At 45.2% G+C, this 22,719-nt stretch overlaps 1 protein-coding gene across 1 annotated transcript; it reads left to right on the plus strand.

Annotated features, from left to right (window-relative positions):
- Positions 1-818: 818 nt before the first annotated feature.
- Positions 819-13,527, plus strand: LOC146185291 (uncharacterized). Its single transcript, XM_084606239.1, has 3 exons — positions 819-913; positions 7,460-8,644; positions 10,672-13,527. The coding sequence occupies exons 2-3, from the start codon at positions 7,485-7,487 to the stop codon at positions 10,892-10,894; spliced, it is 1,383 nt and encodes a 460-aa protein (XP_084462365.1). The 5' UTR covers positions 819-913; positions 7,460-7,484; the 3' UTR covers positions 10,895-13,527.
- Positions 13,528-22,719: the final 9,192 nt, after the last annotated feature.

Raw genomic sequence — 22,719 nt, forward strand, 5'->3', positions numbered from 1 at the left:
TCCGGGATTTCTTCATTTCCGAAATAAGCAGCACACAGACGGGAGCGATGCTATGCGTCAGCGCCGTAATGCTTCTTTCCAGAGCGATGCACCACACGAATATTGTATTATAAAAACTGGCCCAGCGAGCGATATATAGATAGATGGATTTATTGATAAGAAGGGCAGAGAGGTTGGCCGGAATAATTAAAATCTGGCCTGCTACTCTGCACTGGGGAAGGGGAAGGAGAGAAGAAAGAAGGTCATGATGAGTGACGATGTGAGAGAAGGCACATGAAATACATATACAGACACAGTAGCTTGCCTTACAAGCTAATTAATGTTAAGCTTTTGACGGTTAAAGCGTAAAGTGCAGCGATAAGGAAAGCACAGTAAAGCCACTGTTTGTAATCTGACACAATACCTGTCATTGCTTACATATGGTTACAGTAGTTACATATTGTTTTTCCTTTCGTTAGATATTAAAAAGGGTTTATAAGATCGGTTGTCTTGTCCAGAAGCCCACCTTGAATGCTTGGGGTAGCATCGATTCTGCATCGAATCTGATGCAATTGTTTCCTTTGAACGGCCCCTTGTTCTACTAAATTTCCACCGGAGGGTCAAGACAGTAGATACAGCCTTTGTCGCCAAAAGAAGAAAAACAGGACTTTAACAGGGCATGTCTAAGAGAGATACAGAAGCAGCCACAGTGGTTGAGAGAGGGGGAAAGTTGAAAAGAAAGTGATCATGGCTGGCGCAGTCATGAGGGCTTGTTCTAAGCGATAAGTGATACAGGCTGACTACAAGATAACAGCGATTCCAGCTCTCGGCGTGTCTTCCTTGTTCGCGAGGACATCAGGATCGCTGGTGGTGCTGTTCATAGTGGTTTCAGTAGTGCTGTTGGGCGAGTTTTCAGTAGTCTTGAAGGAACAAGGTGAGTGGATAGTCACTACACAACAAGAGCACATGCTCGCTCCCGATTTGACGTGATTTTCGAGCTTTTTCGGATAAATTAAGCGATCGGTAGCTTCTCGTAGCTCTTTTCAAACGAGTGAAACGTGGCTGGTCATAAATTCACCACATAGTCGCAGGCGGATTTGCTGGCCTTACAGCAAGGATAACATCAGGGGTTGCACTAATTATGATTGAAAGCTGACAACCGTGCGCACACTTGATGAGAACAGCCGTCTGCTCATAATCTTCGTTTTGTTTTTCACCAGCAGTGGAAGTAACATGCCTTTTACGTGTAGTTAGTGTGGACGTAATGGTGAGACTTGTCTTCTGTCTAAAACAGTGAAGGTTTGATTTTAACGTTCACTTAACTTTTCATGATGTCTCCGAAAACGCATTGCTATGATTCGGGTTGAGTCAGCGCACTTAAGGAGTCATGTGTTTGTAAATGCAGATTTAATTTTTATTGTATAGCACATTTGAGTATACGATGTGTATGTGCAAACGTCTATCCATTCCATTTGATACATAGCAAGCAGCTAGAACTTGGGTATAGCGGTCGGCCTGCAAAAAGAAAAGAGACAGATTGCATAAGATATTAAGAACCATGGTTACACACTGAACTCTTCTAATATGATAGGTATTAGATTTAGAATTTTGAGCTTATGCGCTTTAAGCAAGTGTGCGGCTTTCATGCAACCTTTAACACTGAAACACATGTCAAGTTGGAAATTTCGGCATTAATTCTCTTGAAATATCACTAATAGGGCTGGAAGGATATTTAATCCTGATATGTACGTGACGGACCAGTGGATGGCATAAATAATGGTCATGCTTTCATATTGAAAGGTTCCACAATTTTTTTCCAACGCTGGCCTCGGTGACTAAACAATAAGCTTCGTTAGCAAGACCAGGCATTAATTTTATGATAGGGGTGCTAATAATCTTGTTACACGGTGTGGGCAAGGCTACACCTATGCTTTGGAAAGGTCCCCATCTTTATATTCCTAGCGTCGCTGTTACCGGAAGAAAATTTACTTTAAATTCTTTTTTTCTCATTGCAGCGTTAACATACGGACTCGCTTGTTCCGTGGATGATTAGAAATTTTTTATTTAAGCTTCTCTAGGAATTACAACATTTGAGCGGTCAAGTTTAAATATTACAAGGCCGTTCTGAAGTTTATAATAACGCAAGCTCTAGTCTGTTACGCCGAGCTACCCTCTGCAGCATTAAAGAAAGAAACTAAGTGTAAATACGGCGTGGCTGCTTATGCATATATACTTAGATTTCCGCACTATTTGTCTTCACCGTCTAGTTGTCCTCTTTTGTAACGATCTGTTGACCGTCTTAATTGTGCGTCTCTTTTCTATCGCTTACATTATTTCAAATACCGGTGTCGCATTTGGCACCTGCCTTGTATTTGACCAGCACATGAAAGTGGGGTATTACACTTCGCCGAAATATACCGATGATCTACGAGAGTTACTCATTGCCTCATTTCTTTAAGACCGGATTTTCCCTTAACGCAAAGCAAAGTCCTATGCGTTTTCTTAGATAAACACTGACTTCGGAATTACTTTCAGAATTATTCGAATGCCGTGACAATCTCTAAAGTAGCGAATCAGCGCGACTCCCATTTTAATAAACAAAATGCTAAATATTTCGGGTAGTAAATTTCGAGGCATCCAAGGGTACTGGGTTGGACGCCCACCTCACGTTACACTCTCAAGGAAATTGCCCAAGCTGGCAACCCGTGCAACGTGACGTTGTTTTATGACGTCACACAAAACACCGCAGTCAGTGGCTCACCTTGCTACCATGCAACTGCTACCTGCCAGAACCATGCTCGAGTTTTTGTTCACAACGACGACACTGATAACGCCAGGAATGAATTTTTGGATGAACGGGACCGACCTTCAATGCTATTGAGTAAATAGTTGTGCTACTTTTACCGGCATACTGAAATATTTTACGGTGCACCTGTTTGCTAAGTCTGGAAAAGAAAAGCAGACTCGGTGGATATTTCTGAAACTAAATTCAAGTTTTATAGACGGCAAGTCTAGTAACTATATACTGGCGCGCGCATCATACCTCAGTCTAAGGCGAAAAAGGTGAAGAATTAAAATTAAAAGAAAGACATGCAGCATTGAAGGTGCGCTCTCATTTCGGCGACGCACACGACGAATACAGGTATCATAAAAAGCACCGCTGGTTGAAACCGGTAGATATTTTAAAGCGCTGGTCTTTTTTGACGAAGCCGAAGCGTGTAAAAAACAGCTCTTCAAAATTTCCAGCTTAGGACGGGCCGGTTCTTACCACCGCTTGCGCGACTTTGCCGCGCACTAATGCCAGACGCGCATCGTGGCGCCATCTATTAGCGCAAGGGCGCATCTTTAATGTGTGTTACCGCCGACATGTAGAAATAAATTCATTAGACTGCAAGTTAAATGCTTTTAGTGGTGGGAACTGCCTTCTACATACACACAAGGAAAATATATCTTCAGCAGCGTTGCCCTAAATTTTCATTACCAAATTCGGACTCATTCAAGCAGTAAACGTTTCCTTTCTGTCGAAGAGGCGAAGTTTCGCCTCTCTCTGCATCAGTTCACTTAGGTGTGAGTTTATCAAGCCGCTTGGTTCCTATCCAAATGAATGCTCCAACTTAAGTGCGACGCTTCCTTTGCTTAAATTGAGGTAGAAGGCACGAATTGAGGTCATAGATTCGGAAAAGGCTAAACCGAATCGAGCTTTTGTCTTTCCTCTGCAGAACCTCGCTGTGCGAATAAGAATGAGTGGGCATTTTGGGGATCCGCAGGAGCAGTCTTATAGCTCTATAGCGGAATAAGGATTGAAGATTCCTAATGCAGTTCATCGTCCTACGCGGAGCAATTACCGAAAACGCCTGTTTTAAACGGACACACGAAAGAAATGACAGGATAGCGGACTACGAAAAAGGCGAAGGGGTTGTGACCTCGCCTTTACAAAGGGGCACTTATCATGGCACATGTCAGCCATACCTCATTGCCTGCCATTTGAAGAAGGTGGCGGAGTTATGTTTCTCTTGAGGTTAGCACTGTCTAAGCGAAGTAGTATTGTGAGGTATGCATCTCGAATTGCAGAGCACTGGAAATAAAGCGCACGCATTGCTTCCGGTGCTGCAAACGTTCCTAATGAATCCCCATGTGTTCGAGGCATCTGCGTATGGCAACGACAAGGCGAGTGGCCCTTTGCCCATTAAGTGCGCTGGCCGGTACACGCCCGGAATTGAGATTATTAGAGGGCTACGTGCCACATTATTGTAACGCAAGATATTTTTACAGAGCTTAATGTTGAGACATTTATTTAAGTGAAATTAACTGCTAAACTTTGGACATTTAATCGTAAGGGAAATATTATGCTGCGAAATTGAAGGTCTTCAACTTAAAATATGAGTCCCTTTTTCCTTCTCTTATTTTTTCCCCACAAATTGTTACGTGCTTCGAAATATTGAACATAAATAACACGGAAATTAAAGGTCACTCAGTTGGCTTTCGCGTAGAGCACATTTATAAAATATCGTCGCTTGCATTTTTTATGCCTCAAATGCAGAGGACGTTTGTGTATTTGAAGAAGTAAGAAAACTCAATATAAAGCTATCGACAGCGACGTCATTTGATAAATTTACAATTTGTGAAACCAACTAAACGAGCTCTCTGATGCGTATTTTTGACATTTAATGTTTTAGTAAACAGTTCCGGTGAAAAAAGCTTTTAAAGTTGACACACCCGTGAACTTTAACGGCCTTGAATTTCTCGATATATATTGCTGCGCAATACAAAAAGAAAGATAAAAAGGTAAATTTGGTTCATAGTCTAATTTTTATTTTCCCTTTTTAAGTCCACAAGCGCAGGCCGCACCGACGGATTCCTCGCAAATAAATAAACAAAGATATGCAACCAAAAGAGGTGCGGTTACTAAACATGCTTAATGAAACAAGCTTTACAACATAAAACATCCACGCATGCGCGTTTTATCACCAGCCAATCATCATCATCATAAGCATCATTATCAACCGGACTATACCCACTTCAGGGCGAAGGCCTCCCCCATTTTCCTCCAGTTAACCCTGTTCTCTGCTAGCTACATCCACTTGGACCCTCTGAACTGCTTAATCTCAGGCATCCACCTAATTTTCTGCCACCTCCTGCTATGTTTTCCTTCACTTGGAATCCATTTGGATACTACTAGCGACCGTCGGTTATCTTCTCTTCGCACTACATGTCCTGCCCATGCCCATTTCTTCTTGATATCGAGTACAATATCAGTAACTGGAGTTATTTCTCAGATACACTTTGCACGCTTCAGACCTACCATTGTCTGTTCCATAGCTTCTCTGCAGCTCTCTGTGTTTTCCTCAACTTAAGTTGAACACTTTTCCTTAGCCTCCACATTTTAGCCCCATAGTTGAGTACCGGTAAGGATCAACTGTTATTATAATTTCCTCTTGTGTGTTACCGGCAAGCTGCTAGCCAGAATATGCGTGTGCGAGTACGTTCCAAATGCGCTCCACCCCAATATTATTTCCCTAGTATTTACTTTTCGTAGTCTGGTCAGCGGTTATTACGTGTCCTAAGTAGACATATTCGCCTATCACTTCCAGCGCTTCGCCACCTATTTTAAACTGCTATTCCTTTCACAGGTTGTCCAATAATACTTATGCCGTTTATGTTGGCAGCTTTCTGCTTTTTCTTCTCTTATTAAGACTCAGTTTTGTTTCTCACTTCCAATAGGAAAATGTTCTGAAACTTCTTCCTTGTTCATCTGAACATTCTGCAAAATGTGAAATATTAAATTAGATGACCAATAGAGTATTTGATACTTGACATAACTGGACAAAGACAATATAGCACGACAAGGCGTGAATGCTATATTTGTGCTATATTTCTTATGAAATGTGCGTACTCTTCATTGCCTATCTTGGCCGTAAAACCTTTCTTCCCTCTTTCTCATCTTTCATTTACCGTCCGAAATGAACAAAGTGGGACGCCATAGCGTGTAAACATATCGATTACTAAATCAGTATCGCATGAGGCCTCAAGGGGACGGAAATCCATTATCTTACTTTTTGTGCGTGCGCTCGGCCCTGGGGTCAGTCCCTGCGCGCTTCATTTTTCAAGCTCTGCCAGAGATTACGGAGATGACGCCATTTCGCCTTCTTTTCTTAGCGATCCTCACTGCGAGCCCCTGCGAAATCTCGCGGGGTGTTTCGTTGCCTACTCTCATTGACAGGCTACGAGGTCTGGCTGATGCCGGGACGCCAATGAGTCGAGGAATGAGTGCCGCAACTCGTTCCGAGATTCAATGAAATCGAAAAGATTCGCAGGGTGTCGCGTCGGCACGTAGTGTCCGCGCCAGGGTCCCCGGGGATCCGAGCGGCTTTGCTGACTCCGGAGGGCCACAGATCGTCCGGTTTTTCGCTGTGCCCGCTCCACCGGGGCCTAGTGATGTTCGCGTGAAAAGGGCTCGCTGCAATCAGAGGATTCCACGCGACGGTGATGTTATAAGGCGGGCCTATTGCCACCGCGGAAAGTCTGCGGCGTTCGTTTTTGCGTGTGCATGCCTTTGCATCCTTATGAGCTCACGTACTTTGTACAAATTGCGGGCAGACGAAGGGGGTGATTTTAGGACCCGAAATGACTCTGGTTACCATTACGTGGACTGGTTACGATTACGGTCTCTCGATTGCCTTTCCTAACGGTTCCCATTCTCAGACTCTTCGCTCCATGAAATAGGACGCCTTTGTAATGCCCACCAGTCATTGGCGTGATGCCGCGAATTGTGCCAGCAGCAAACGATGACATTATTGCTTTCCTCCTTAAAAAGTGTAAGAACCGCTGTGCCTGGAGAAATGCCAATTTGGAAGGAAAAACTACCTCTGAATCTTAGTATTATATTTTTCACAACATTTTTGTTCTTTCACTTCACGTACGGATTCTGATATAATGCGGTCTTTGGCTGAAGAAACGAGTTTATAACTGTTCTTTTTTTCTCTCTCTCCTGCGCTGTCTGTTCGCTTTCTGTATCGACCTTCTCTGTGAGCCTTCCTTGAAGAGCAGAACTGCTATTACTCTTAGTGTTTGATTCCGTGGTCCTGATTCTTGCCGGTATTCTGCTGTAATAAAGATAACAAATTGCCAAATATTTCCAGTTCACTTTCTTACTACCTTACCAGACAACAAATAGCTTATTGGTTACTACACCGCCATTAAATAATAAAAGATTGGTCCGGAGTCTCTTAATTCTATTGAGAAAAATGACAACATTTACACTTAGAAAGGAAGCTGACGTTATTTGACATATACCCTCAGAATGGTGACCTCAAAATGCAGAAGGGTATACAAGAAGCCCATGTGTTCTGTGCTTTATGGTTTAAAACCATCGCTAAGCGATTTCAGTTGTACTTTTCACGGGGTCTTATGGGGAGAAGTTTTCTAGCATTTCACTTTTATTCACGCTTAGTCTTGACATTGTGGATGTCCATTGTCACAGGAGAGCGCGGCAGCACGGAGCTAAGATGAGAGCGCCAGAGTGGGGACTTCTTTCCTGCGGGCTTGTCTTGCTGCCGTGGTACGTCGCCATTGCTGGCGCGAAGATTTTACCTGAACAAAAGCCGCAAGTGAACGACAGCAACGGCACCTTATGCACGGAGTACAATTGCTGTCCGATGCAGCCACATCCGCACCGCTTGGACTGCACGTACCGCAACATTTCTCAGATTCGAGAAATCTCCGTTCCAACGGCGACCATCTCCTTGTCGCTGCAATATAACCGCATCTGGCAGCTCGAGCGAGGCACCTTCATTTGGGCGCCGACAGTTTTGCAGCTGGACTTGTCTAACAACAACATCACTTCCATGTCCCGAGGCTGGTGGCTACCCGACAGGGAAAAGAGGAACATAACGTCGGAGCTCAAGAGCCTTTCGCTAGCCAACAACTTGCTGAAGTTCGTCAACTACGACAGTTTCGACGGCCTTGACACGGTCATACGCCTTGATCTCAGCTACAACCGGATCTGGGTGCTCCGAGAGAACAGCTTCATGGGCTTGTGGAACCTAGAAGAACTCGTGCTCGACTACAACCCACTGCACTACGTAAGCAGCGACTGCTTCGCAGCTGTCTCGTTGTTACGTGTGCTCCAGATGAACCGCCTGGGACCCGTCATCTTGCCGTCTAATGCGTTCCGCTTCTTGCCGTACCTTTCTACCTTGGGTCTAGCTGGGAACCACCTTCGACATATGCCCGCGACCATACTGAAACCACTGGTGTTGCTCGAGTCACTCGATCTCAGCGAAAACCCGTTTACCAAGCTTTCCACGTCGTTTCTGAGAGGCCTGCCTGCACTGAAGACACTTCGACTCGACAGCCTCGGCCAGTTGACTCGCGTCGAGGCGAGCGCATTCGCTGACCTGCCCAGCCTGAAGCAGCTGCACCTCAGCTACAGTCCGAAGCTGACTCAAGTTCACCCGAAGGCGTTCAACAGCGACTGGCGCGGCCACACTGTTCGTCTCAGAGAGCTCCACTTGCGCCAGTCGGGGCTGCGCAGCCTCCCACCACGGCTCCAGGACTGGAAAACGATGGTAACCTTGGATCTAAGCGAAAATGCGTGGAACTGCGACTGCCGGCTGCGATGGATGGTTGAAGTCGCGACCAAGCTGCCGACAGCGTTCAGGCCAATGTGAGCGCAGACATTTACTTTCTTTCTGAAATCTTTGTCGCTAGGGAGCATTCAGAACGTTGTCAAACTGAGGCAGTAGCAACTGGCACGAGTTGATGGCTCATTAGAATTTTGATTATTGATTTTATTTTCTCCACTGTGGTGCTTCACATGTTCGGTCCGAAAACAGCGCTGTCGCGCGACAGTAAACTGACAGGAAATATTAACAAGAATGCGCATCAAGAAATTTTTCGGCATGATAGACAAAGTCAGCTGCCTATGTCATGTGGAGAAAAATATGTAGCTTTAATTTATTACAAGTGTGAATAAAATTGTGTGTGATGTTTGTTTAGTTCCACGAGTAATATAGAGGAGAAAAGGAAAAAAAAGAGAGGCAAACTGGAGTCATTGTGTACTTACAAATTTACACATTGCGCTCTGCATATGTTTCGTCGTTGTGTCTTCTATTCTATTTTATGAATGCGATTGCCCTAAAATCTTCGTCGGAGGAAACATCCAGCAGCTTCCATCGTATTTTGACTCAAAATGCGCTGATTGATATGAGGGGTGTGTTACGTCATGAAACAGCGTGACATAGCCGTGCTTGCAACGGGCGCTGGTCACGTATTGTGGAGAGCGTGTAATAGGCTCAGCGTCAGGTGGAAGCTGCGCTTGGTTGTGTGCAGACCTGTTTAAGGGCCGCGTGTATATGGTTGTGGAGGAGTCAGAACCAAAACCGCGTGTGTCTGCCATAGCGAAAGATCAGTGTTAGAAAAGAGGGAAACCACGAATGTGTGTCGCATGAATAGAGATTATTGGCAACTTTACAGGTTTAGCATACGAAGCAGTGATGACACCTGAGGAGGAGGCCGAGGGTATTTCAAACTTTGATGCTATCAAATTACCAACATGTTATGCAATTAAGCCTCCCTTGGAATTTTTTCTGCTCATGACGTAACCTGCAGCTTCAAGCCATTACTCCAAGATAAGTGTTTAAAAAATAATAATGGAAACAAACAAACAACTAAAATTAATGACGACATGTTATACAACCTACAATAAAGGCCCAGTCCAAAGCATATTTCTGTTAATCGCATGTCACTGATAAGTTCAGCGAAGCAGACACGTCAGCTTTGGCTGCACCTGCTGGTTCGTGCAAAAAACCAATTCACACAGTTTTTCAGAATTGCTGTATTTCGTAGTGATATGAGAGAGGTCTTTGAACTGCAGCTGTTGTAGTCAGATTGATGAGGATAACAGTGATCCTCTTTGCTTGTAAGGTAGCGTATAGTTTCGATATACTAAGGTTTGGTTTAGTTTGTTTGCTTGTTATAAGTTCATGCATCAGTTTTATTTGGTTCTCCTATTTTAACCCACAAGAGCGATCTCAACTTTAGGCGTCACTAGTGTGACACTATAACTAACTAACTAACTAACTAACTAACTAACTAACTAACTAACTAACTAACTAACTAACTAACTAACTAACTAACTAACTAACTAACTAACTAACTAACTAACTAACTAACTAACTAACTAACTAACTAACTAACTAACTAACTAACTAACTAACTAACTAACTAACTAACTAACTAACTAACTAACTAACTAACTAACTAACTAACTAACTAACTAACTAACTAACTAACTAACTAACTAACTAACTAACTAACTAACTAACTAACTAACTAACTAACTAACTAACTAACTAACTAACTAACTAACTAACTAACTAACTAACTAACTAACTAACTAACTAACTAACTAACTAACTAACTAACTAACTAACTAACTAACTAACTAACTAACTAACTAACTAACTAACTAACTAACTAACTAACTAACTAACTAACTAACTAACTAGTTAACTAGCCATGTAAACAAATAACTAGGGAAGCATTTCACTAATAAAATTAACTAAATAACAAACTAACTAACCGTTTTGGTAATGCATTCATACACCTTAGTGAGTCGTGGCTTGAGCGTGTTGTATGGGTGCCAGTCTGTTTCTTTTTCTGCACTCACCTCAGCGGGTAACGCGCACGCAGATGCGCGGCTCCACGCAGCTTGCAAGGTCGGGCTATCAGCGACCTGCTTCCCTTCGAGTTCTCGTGTGAGGACAGCGGCACGGCCGAGCTGACCTCCTCCATCGCCATGCTGTGCGGGATCATCGCGTCAGCGGCGGTCGTCTTCGTCGGAGTGATCGTTTACAATCGCTGCACACCCATGCCTATTCCAAACTACTCGGGCCGGCAGGAGAGCTCGGTGTGAAGACCAAGTGGCGGTGCGCATGGGATGAATCGGTGCTCCCTTCCAGAGATCGTGAGGAGATTGGTCGACTTTAGCGAAAAGGCCCGTTCTTTTGCGCACATTTGTCTTTCACAGAACATGCGTCGTGATGAGGCGTACTTCGCTCCTACACTGCCTGCTATGGGTATCCAATGAGACTGCAGCTATAATTGCGTTAACCTGCCAAATATGTATCGATAAAAACAATGAACTGTACTTTGGTACAGCAGTGTATGCGCGTTCTTAATCCTATTCACAACCCATCTCTCATGCTAATACCTTTGGGCCTCAGGCGGAGTGGTGCATTACAAAACTAACGTAACTGCGAGTTTCTTGTATTTCAAGTTTGTAATTTTGCACAACTTACGAATATACTCGAGTTGACTATTGCCGAAAAGAATGCACTTACAGCTGCTCAGTCTGAGTTAGTTGAAGGGAACAATTTACTTGAGCTGTACTGGTTCAAATATCGCACTACTTTAAAACTATGGGTCCATACACAAATGTCTATGTTACTCTCTTAAGATGACTATGTCTTCATTGATTTCTGTGCAGCGTTTAGCAAAATTAACCAGCATATCTTACTTGTCGAGATTCAATGTCTAAACATCACTCGGTAATTAATTTTAACAGTTAACCTATGCCTGCTAGATCATGTATATCACACGACTTAGTGCTAGGTCCTCTTCTCTTTCCCAATTTTTATCAGTGACCTTCTTAACCTCTACTACCTCCACTATTGATTTATTCATTGACAGCTGTGTCGATCATCTGTTGTGAAATCCCTAGCAAAGTTAACGATTTCTGCTAGAAAATATTGTAAACAAGATTTTTTCAGTTGCGTGTTAGGTAAACTGTCACTAAATTTACATTGAATTGCTCGCTATCTCTGAGTGTCACGCAGCAATATAATCTCAAAAGCACTAATTTTGAATTTGATTCAGTATTGAAACAGGCTGAGAACTTCCGACCTTACATAGTAGAATCAACTAGACTACATTATTAACCACACAAATGGCATACTTATGTATCTATGGTGGAAAGGTTTAAATGCACCATCTGGATACCAATCACGATGTAAAATTTATCGCTGATATGACATACGCCCTTTCAACGATTGACGGATGGGCGCATAAAATTTTTTGGTTGCCATAGAGACTGAAATCTATCGCATGATGCTTGTTTTGGGAGAGTTTGGCCAGGAGGCCACCACCGTTCAGCGCTAGCACACAACACACCTCTTGCAAGCGTTTACTTTTTGTTTTTACTTTAAAAGCGGCCGTTATGCGCCATCTCAGAAGTTGCTTGCATCGTTATAAATCCTACAGCACTCTCATCTAATAAAAACTGCAAAAGCGCCGGAAATAGTCCCGAAAATATTTCACTATAGTGCTGGGTCTGTATTCCGAGTTTGCGTCCTTTTCAGAAGTGTCGTTATCTCTCTGGTCTCGAGTCGTCTGACTGAGGGAAACGCCGGAACCGGTAGTAGTAATAACATCTAGTTCCGCTGTTTCCACCACTAAGACGACTCGAGGTCAGTGAGATAACGACACTCCCGAAAAGGACGCAAATTCGAAATACGGACCCTGAACTGTTTTTATTTTAAAACAATTATTGCAGTAATTGAAAATACTGTCCAGGCACTTCATTTGAAAAGTTCGCCGAGCGTTCCATTCTCTGGTTCAATTCGTAAGGAATAGTGGGCTATGCCCATCACGCTTATGCATAGCGCGCAATTCTAATTGGCCTAGATCGGGGGGGTAAAGTAGAACTGGAAAAATGCTCCACACTAGGACGTCACCCTGGTACAATACATTACTGATGCCAGCTTAGTTTTGTCTCGCTAAGTCAACGATGAATAAATGTTCGAATTGCAATTTAGAAAACAGCGGTACATGATATCAGTTCACGAGAGTGTTACGCACTTTTTCAGCGTTTGAAAACATGTATAATGTTTTAGACGGTGATTCGGGCATAATCAGTTAATATTGGACGTTTGTGAATCAGACCACCTTCACACAGCGCGCTCACATATTATTAAACCGCGAGTCAAACTAACAGCGTATAAGACATTTAATGCTACTTCCACTTAAAACAGGGCCATAAAATTGGGACTCCGACCTTGCCCCCTTTTTACACTTGCATAGCCTTTCAAACTATTGCAGGTAATCCGACAAACTTAGTCTGGCCATGCTATATTCTTGTTATATTAAAGTTGGATGAGGCCAGAGGCACAGCGTGGACTGTATATCTCAGAAATAAAGATGCTCATATTGACGATTCTTGAATGCTGCGGGGGAATATCTTCTAGAATTTTCTTATTTTGTAAAATCTAACATCATTCCCAGCAAAAGCTCTGGTTACTAGCATATACAACGCTTTCTCGCTCATCGATCAGTTTCACAATGCTCATGTATGGTGACTAACATTGGCAGCTTTTATTGGTTATTAATTCCATTAGCGTTAGCTGCTTGAAACCGTATTCCGAAATGCGTAATGCCCATTAATGATCTCGTTCACCATAGTGCATATGCTATTCGGGCTTTTTATCTCTGAATATATCTTGTTTTTTCACTACTGTCTGTAATGTATATTTGTTCGCCCATCACCGCTGTGATGTCTTGTGACTGAAGGCAATAAAGTCAAATAACAATTTAACAGTGTTATGAACTTGACATCATCCATGCCATCACTGCTACCATCGATGCTGGTTCAATGGCTCAGTGCTTTTCCTTTTGCCAAATTTATTTGTCACCACGAATGCTCATTAGTAAAACCTAACCCTTCTGTCTTACAGCTGCAAAACATCATGTACACTGTCTTGCTCGTTAAAAGTGGATTGCAATGTCAGCTTGAAAGTAAATGCACTAGGACTACTGCAATACCTAACCACTGCCTCCTATGGTTCCCATTCTCTTGTTGGCTTTAAATTTCGCCAGCCTGTCAACGGTTAATTTTTATCATATGTTCGTTATAGAACGAGCTACCAGCGCAATATGTTGGTGAGTTGCGACATGACGTTTGAGTTTCACCATCCCCGCAGACAAAAAATTGCGACACTTCCTCGTTACTCTCTCTCTAATGCATGCTGTTTCCACGCGTCCATTTGCGCTCCGGCCCAGAAAATTGGATCGTTACGAAGAACGTCGATGCGGTTAGGGATAGTTAGGTAAGGCGCCAGTTTGCATTTACGAATCTCCCGTGTCCTTACATTTTAAAAGCGAGCACTTAAGCATGCGCTAGCAACAGTAAAAGACGGGAAATTTCTTGCGAAGTGCGATGGAGGAACAAGCTATATCGAAAACACTGCAGGCAGCTTAAGATGCGTCGTGTTCACATCGACAAATAAGCACGCGTTTCTTTCTTGACATGGGCAGGTAGAAGTGCATACCCGGAACAAATAGAAAAAAATCGATTTCAAACTTTTGTGCGTTGTCGGGAGGATGTTTCGCGTAATTTACTGCCGCAGTTTCCGGAACTTTGTTCATTGGAGCCGCGGTGACTGCTGTTCCAAACTCTGGTTTGAAGCGGAATGGTTCGGCAGCACTGGCTCCGGCAATTCCCAGCGAGCAATACCGCTTGCGCTTGGCTTCACACATTGATAAGGAACGAAAAACAAAAATCAATCCGCGTCTTTGGCATTTCCTCAAGAGAGTCCTCAGGACCAACATTAATAATGCTTGTAGGAAACGCCCTTCCGACAATTACCTGCATGGAAATCATTTAGGAGTTTTAGAATGAGGATTACCTTTTATTTGGATTTTGACAGGTTCCAAGACAAATTCGCTTTATCAAACGCTGCCAGGAGGACTGGAACGTGAACCTGAGGCAGTGCACTGCACCGTCGCCAAATTCGCTTTATCAAACGCTGCCAGGAGGACTGGAACGTGAACCTGAGGCAGTGCACTGCACCGTCGCCAAATTCGCTTTATCAAACGCTGCCAGGAGGACTGGAACGTGAACCTGAGGCAGTGCACTGCACCGTCGCCAAATTCGCTTTATCAAACGTTGCCAGGAGAACTGGAACGTGAACCTGAGGCAGTGCACTGCACTGTCGCGAATGCAACGAACAGAAGATCGCTCGTCGGCGAATGTCAAGTTAACGCTCACATGGTAGTATAGCATTTTGTCTTCCTCTTCTACATGGCCTGCCGGAAGGACATTCTATTAAGGCGGGAGCCTTTAATCGCTCATACTGTCGGCGTTCATTCGTTCACATTATAGCTGCCAATAAAATGACGTCATGATGACGTCATCAGAAAAATAAAAATTCTGTCTTCACCGAAAATCTCGCCGAACACTTAACCAACTGCACCACTACTGGGATCATGTTTAGCATGGTATCTATTAAACACTCTTAAATGCAGGAAAGGGATGTATACATTATTTACAAAGTAATCAACTTGTAGCCAAACAATTGCAATTGAAATATACTACACAACACCACACAACTACAACACGTCTTAACAAAACTTCACTACAACGGTGGCAAGGAAAGACAACACTTCAATAATGGGAGCCAGTCCAGTTGATAGACACTATCTTCGTAAGTGTCTCTCAGCTGGTGCACCATCTGGTCGAAATGAGTACTGGAGAAACGAGAGGCTCAGCATTGCGGTCCGACATGCGAGTTTTTCTCAGGCTGTACGCCATGCCAGGGATCGTGGTACCGGGATGTGCGTTTCACGATCCCGCGCCACGCCCGTGGTCGTGAAACGCACACCATGATTCTACTTGTCTACAGTGAATAATACAGTTAAAACTAATTAACCTCTGTCTTCACCGGGAATCGAACCACCATCCCTTGCATCCCCAGCCGATAGCTTTAACCAACAGCGCCACGCTCGGGATTGTGAAACGCACATCATAATCCTCCTTGCCTACCGTGAGGATGATAGTAGCGATGACAATGACGCTGCAATATTGATAATGACAATGATGACATTAACACTGATAATGACGGCGCATTTAGTCCGTAGATAGATAGATGGATTTATTGAAAGAAAAGGTAGAGAGGCTGGCTGGAATGATTACAAGCTGACCTGCTACTCTACACTAGGGAAGAGGAAGGGGAGAACAAAGAGGATCAGGATGGGCGACGATGCGGAAGAAGGCATATGAAAATATATACAGGCCCAGAAACTTGCGTTACAAGCGCGAGTCAAGTCCCGTGTCGCAACAAAAACGGCAAACTGCCCGCATTGCCTGGATACCGTTCCCCTTGTCCTGCCAAGCGCCCAGCAGCAACTCCTCCGACCTCTTGTCCAAACGCCTCCAGGAGACGGCTAGCACTTTTAGTTAACGCGCATACACTGGGCACACCAATAATGTATGACCCACAGTATAATAATAATGAGAGGAAACGTGATGCACCATGTGCACCAGCAACGCTTAGGCTTTCGTATTTCTACAGTGTAGATTCCACAGAGCTCTAAGAATTTCTGTTGCATAGAGGCTCCACTAGACATTTTAAACGGGCCAAAGTTAATCCCTGCTCCTGCTAAATAGGAGAGCAAGTTTTTACCTGCCACTCGATTTACGCGCCATCGGCTGAGTAAATGGCGTAACCTATATGAGACATTAGGTAGAAACAGGTCCCGGCAACGTCAGGATGCTATTACCTGATGTGTTGACATGATACTTCCTGTACGCTGAGCTTGATAGGCAGATTTAATTGGTTCTCGCATTTCAGTCACGGCACGCAGCCCTAATTACCACGTTTTTTGCGTACTCAGTCCCTTCTGCAGCGTACTCAGTCCCTTCTGCAATGCCCCTCGGCCCTTACAATGCAGGGGCCGAGGGGCATGTCAAGCCACAAATTCTGGCTTTTTTCCTTTGACTCTCATAATGTATACATGAGGAAATAAAAATTGAAATTGAAATAAAATTGAAATACCTAGGGCGGGAACTGATTACCGGATTGCTAGAAGGTCCTTTATTTTCTCGGCACGGGGCTAGACATTCTCTTCCAGATGATTTCCTTTCTATCCGTCATTGAAAATACGAGGATATTTCTGAAAAACGGTAAAAGCACACTTAAAAGCTGCTATTTGTTTTGCTCGTTTTCAGCAATGAATTGGTATCTTGTTTGTGAACGCCTTAGTATAACGGCTGTGGTCACATTCCTAGGAGTAAAATAATAGCAATTTTGTTGCTCTTAGTCCTTCATTTTTAAGAAAAGGCAGGAAAAAGCGTCTGTAAAAAAGGTTTTGGTTTGGTTTGTGACGTCCCCACAGACCAAACCAAAACCTTTTTTTACAGACGCTTTTTCCTGCCTTTTTCTTTTAAAATGAAGGATCAAGAGCAACAAAATTGCCATTCTTTTACTCCTAGGAATGTGTTCGTTTTAGAGTTTTGCTCTGCGATACTTTTGCCGAGGTGCATTATCTGAGTTTAGCACACTCACACAAAAAAACTGTATATGACGAATATTTTTGTTCATGTACATGAAGAGGCAATTTTTCGTTCGAAACTGATTTGCCATTCCCCTCGGGAAGTGCATTACCTTATAGAGTGCAGTGTGAGATACTTGGGAGCTTAGTTCAGCTTGTAAATAAATCTGAGACGAGCGAGCCTGAACGCAAAGCTTAAGGTTGGTGGAATAGACATCACCGTTGCGAATGGACGGGGGCGTAAGCCAGTGCGTTGGCGAATGCAAGGCTTGGGGGAGGGGGGGGGGGTTAGCTATCCCCAGTTGGAAACTGCTGCGCTTAAACGCTGCACTAGCCTGGTTACCGATACATAAAATGAATGACAGCGAACACCCCGTGAAAGCGCAACGTCCATGCGAGCAGGCGTGAATATCGACTGGCGTAAAATTTTGTCAGTTTATTTATGGCTGACACCATGCCTTTATCGAGAGCATTTAAAGCTGGCTGCAGCAACCTCTCCTTTTGCAATAAATGCTTTCCACCACCACCACCTACCTCGGCTAAGCCCGGTTACGCAAGCGAAAGCTTTGTTATGCTTGGTTAGGCTGTGTTTCTAAACCAGCTAGGTTAGGCTCGTATATGTCTGCAGCTAGTTTACAGAGGAGCGAAAGTGCGATTAAGCATGGTCAGACATGGTTTACTCCAGTTTAACCCCTCCATGGCTGTTTGCGAACCTCAAAGAAACGCAGCCGAAGCACTGATTCTAGGCCGCGACTGTTCCATGGCTGTCTGCGAACCTCAAAGACACTACAGAAGAGTCTGGATGACACGACGGTGTCGACGGCATTTTTTAAGGGGTGGTCAGAGGTGGCGAGCAAGGGGGTGGCAGTTGAGAGAAATGGTTGGCAGGGGGCAGGGAGGCTGTGTGGCATTGTTTCAGGCAATGATGTATATTTGTGCAGATATGTACTGGTGCGACTCACCGGTACATATGTACTCACCTATGGGGCTGAAACGTGGAGGCTAACCAAGAGAGTTCTACTTAAGTTGAGGACAACCCAGAGGGCTATGGAACGAAAAATGGTAGGTGTAACATTAAGAGGTAGAAAGCGTGCAGAGTGGGTCAGAGAAATAACTCAAGTTACCGACATTCTAGTGGAAATTAAGAAGAAGAAATGGGCATGGGCAGGACATGTAGTGCGAAGAGAGGATAACCGATGGTCGCTTAGGGGATTCCAATGGAAGGAAAGCGTAGCAGGGGGCGGCAGAAAGTTAGGTGGGTGGATGAGATTAAGAAGTTCGCAGGGGCCAAGTGGATGCAGCGAGCACAGAACCGGGTTAAGTGGAGAAATATGGGAGAGGCCTTCGCCCTGCAGTGGGTATAATCAGGCTGATGATGATGATGATGATGATGATGATGATGATGTACCGGTGCGATAAGCTTGGCAGGTGTGGGAAGAAGAAGAACCAGTTGTACGAAGTAGAAGAAGAAGCGAGCGCCGCACATGTTGTGTGCCTTACCACACAGTATTACGATGTTTTGTGCCTTAGTGCACAAGCAACACACAAAATGACTGGAAGATGTTTATATTTTGGAAATAACCGAAAAGATCACTTCTCTGGTTGGTGAAAATCAAATACGACAAGCGGCAACCCACGGACCGCTAGTGTGTGCACGCGTATACACATGCCAATACTGGATTTGTATACGTTGTTCGTTTGCGCGTTTTTTACCCGCAGCATTTGCTCGTCTTTGTTTGTTATCTGACACATAGTGTTAAACTCGTTTATTTCTGGATGAACAAAGTATTTAATTTTTGTAGCGACTCGCGTGACATGCGTCCGCCGCACGCCGAAAGACGAAGTGGACCTCACAGGCGACGGCTGACTGAAAAAGCTTTATTGAGCAGAGATAATGGAGGTGGTGGTGGTGGTGGTTAAAACATTTATTAACAACTAAATGGTCACAGACAGGTGTTTGGGTTAGAGACGTATCGGTCTCCTCCCCTCACAATACTAGGTGGAGCCCCTCTTCCGGGGCCCCATCGGCAAGCAACGCCGCCCGCGTCCGTTGAACCAAGGCCTTTTGAGCCTTGAGGTCTTGACAGCCGAGCAGGGCCGCCTCTCAGTCCTCTCTAGTTGGATTGGGGTTGGGGGAATAGATGGGTTTGACTGGCACGCCCAGACCACGTGGAAGATGTTAGCCACCTCCCACAGTACTGGACCGCACCATCAAAGGACGAGTTGAAATGTTTAAGCACCGCCGGGCACAGTGCTGTATTGGTAAAAATTTTGATGAGGAGGCACTCGCCAGCACGATCCAGTCCCTTACCAGGGGCCGGGTAGCGCCTGTGCTCCTCCTTGTAGTAATCGGTGATGTCTTTGAATGTAAGGGCCACATTGTCTGATTGGGAGTAGGCTTCCAAAGACAGGGAGATAGCCCGGGGAGAGAGTGCTCGGGCGGTATCGCTCCAACGCTTCCGCGCGCGCTTGGCGACAACCGTTATGGTCTTCTCTGGACGTATTGCGGGGAAGGGGTGGGACCCGGAGGGCGCGTCTCCAGAGTTCTGGCACTCTCACCCTTTCCTCAACGTGGTAATCGTGTTTGATGTGTAGTCGGTCCAAGATGCGGTGACCGGACGTGGTCTCCTGTAAGACACGTGTATTGGCTTAGTAAGTGGGGCTTCTCGTAGCTCCCGAAGGTGTTCACCACGCCCAGAGACAGAAGGTTCACCAGGCGTAGCTCCCGGAAGGTAGAGCCCGCTTGATGACTTTCCGGTGGATGGCCTCCAGTTGATCCTCATCGTGTTTACGCAGGTACAAGTAGGGTGTCGAGTAGAAGATTCTGCTCGTTACAAAAGCATGGGCAACCCGCAGTGCATCCTTGCTTCGTAATCCGCCGCGCTTTTTGGAGACCCGGCGGACCATACGGTCCACTTGGTCTCCCACCATGCGAAGTTTGGCCAGAGTGGTGTCAACCCTGCGTTGATGGTGTATGAAGAGGCCAAGGACGCGGATCTCTTTGGCCTCCCGGATCGGTCCTGAGGGGAGACCGGCACCTGCCGAAGAGGAGGAGGTAGCGCGGGCACGAGAGCTCCGGAACGCTCGGAACGCTCGGGACCTTCGCCTCGGCCGGATGCTGCCGTCGCCTTTTCAAATAAATGTGGCCGCGGTCGCCCCTGCCTGGCGACCTCCGCAGTCTCTTGTAGAGGGGCTGCAAGTGCGTAAAGATGTGCGTGTACGTTGTGCCCTGTGGAAAGAGCGTGCGCAAGACGCATTATAACGTAAAATGAGCTCTGTTTTCCGTTCATGTGATAACATACAGAGCGCGTTGAGACATTTTCCCGGCGTTGTTATCCTTGTGCCGCTGTCAAACTCGGACGGTGTGTGTGTGTGTGTGTGTGTGTGTGTGTGTGTGTGTGTGTGTGTGTGTGTGTGTGTGTGTGTGTGTGTGTGTGTGTGTGTGTGTGTGTGTGTGTGTGTGTGTGTGTGTGTGTGTGTGTGTGTGTTTGATGAGGCTTATGACCATGCATGACGCACGTGGGGCCATGACAAGTATCTCAAGTAAGGACTCGTCATGTCTGCATTAGTGACGGTTAGTTATTGCTATATATAAAAGACATATTCGGATATTGGGTGTGAGCCATGTATTCACGCATTGTCTAGGCGCTAGATGTTCTTGAAAAAAAAAAAACAGTCAAAAGACGAAGGACAAAGAGGAAGACGAAGCACGCACATCGACTGTACTAACAAGCTGGGCTTTATTGAACACAGATCAGTCTCCCAGCACAGTTTAGCCCAGGACAGGACAACAATAAAACCCAGTTGTTAGTCCAGTCGATGTGTGTGCCTCGTCTTCCTTTTTATTCTTCGTCTTTTCACTGTTTTTTTTTCGAGAACATGACTGACCCAAATTTCAACTCTGTTGCTAGGGGTTAGATTTTCTTTCCCCACTCGTTGGTCGGTGAATTATCTGAACATCTGACAAGAGATGAATGACGAAGATTTCATGGCTACGAGGCCGCTTAACAACAAAAATTTCTTAATGGTGATGACAGGAGTAGACGAAAAATAAAATCTGTAAAGCACCAAACGATCTGACATTGTTAATAAAATCATTTACCCCCATCTGCACATTTCCAGTAACGTAAATGAAATCAATATGAAACTCAAAATGGCTACCGAATTAGTTTGCTGATCAGAACGGGGTGATATAATATAACAATATACAGTATAACGTATAACGAAGGAGCATGCTGCATACTCAAGTTGAACATAATAATGTGCCAGAAGTGGCTCATTTCATAGTATTAATGCGCAATACCCAACAAAAAATAGTATAATTACATTTGGAACTAGTATGAAACACGGTTGCCCTGATGTTTTGGCTTGATTGTATATATGGCGATGGAGTGCTTATCCTGACGACGTAAGTTGAGGCTTCACCGCAGTTTCCGTGATCGCGGAAACAACCTTGGACGTAGTAGAATGTCATTTACACATGGCCTCCATCAAACCCCAGAGTAATTATTTGACTCTCACGATCATTGCCTTCTGCTCATAGTTGCACTATTCAGCCCGTTAATGGACTAGCTGATGACTGATTCGAATTGTATCGGATTGGTAAAACCTTTATTTGAGGCCTGCAGTAGAACGCGCGCTCGCGCGCGCGCGCTCTGGACGGGGCCTACGTCGTCCTCTGGGCACCGGCCGCGCGGCCTGGGTCCCCGCTCGCCGTGGCCGGCTCGCTGGTTCGCTGCCGGGCCAGCGCCTTGATGACCTGCTGGACGGCCCAGAGTTGTTCCTCTTGATTGTCGCTCCCTGCGGCTGCTTCCAGTCGCGGCGGGATCCTCCCAGACTTAGCTTCTTCCTGGTACTTGTTGCAATTCCACAGAATGTGTGCGAAGCCAGCCGTCTCCGTTCGGCAGACTCTGCATTTGTCTGTCGGGTGCGTCTCGGGATACATTCTGTGCATCAGCGACGGGCTGGGGAGTGAGCCCGTCTGTAGCTGTCTGAATAAAACGGCTTGCTCTCGGCTGAGCCCCGAGCAAGGGGGCTCAGTCTGATTCGAATCAGTCTGATGGCTGATTCGAAAACAAAATTTTAAAGTAGGATGTACGACGGCAGTTTTTATTTGTCTCGTAGCAGCACGCAGTTTAATAAAATCCGTCTTTCAGCAGCAAGTCAAACAGTCTGTGCGCTTTGGTCAAATGCGTGAAACACACAGGCACTAGGACCGAGGACGGCGCTTGTTGCGCGTGCGTGCGTGCGTGTGCGTGCATGTGTGTGTGTGTGTGTGTGTGTGTGTGTGTGTGTGTGTGTGTGTGTGTGTGTGTGTGTGTGTGTGTGTGTGTGTGTGTGTGTGTGTGTGTGTGTGTGTGTGTGTGTGTGTGTGTGCGTGCGTGCGTGCGTGCGTGCGTGCGTGCGTGCGCGCGC

Source organism: Amblyomma maculatum, chromosome 6, assembly GCF_055883805.1.
Source record: "Amblyomma maculatum isolate TAMU_Amacu chromosome 6, ASM5588380v1, whole genome shotgun sequence".
NCBI lineage: Eukaryota > Metazoa > Arthropoda > Arachnida > Ixodida > Ixodidae > Amblyomma > Amblyomma maculatum.

Bases quoted from the DNA above. Each gene is read 5' to 3' on its own strand.
- LOC146185291 (XM_084606239.1), top strand. From the start codon at position 7,485: ATGAGAGCGCCAGAGTGGGGACTTCTTTCCTGCGGGCTTGTCTTGCTG. The intron at 8,645-10,671 runs GTGAGCGCAGAC...ACGCGCACGCAG, and splicing joins CCGACAGCGTTCAGGCCAAT to ATGCGCGGCTCCACGCAGCT.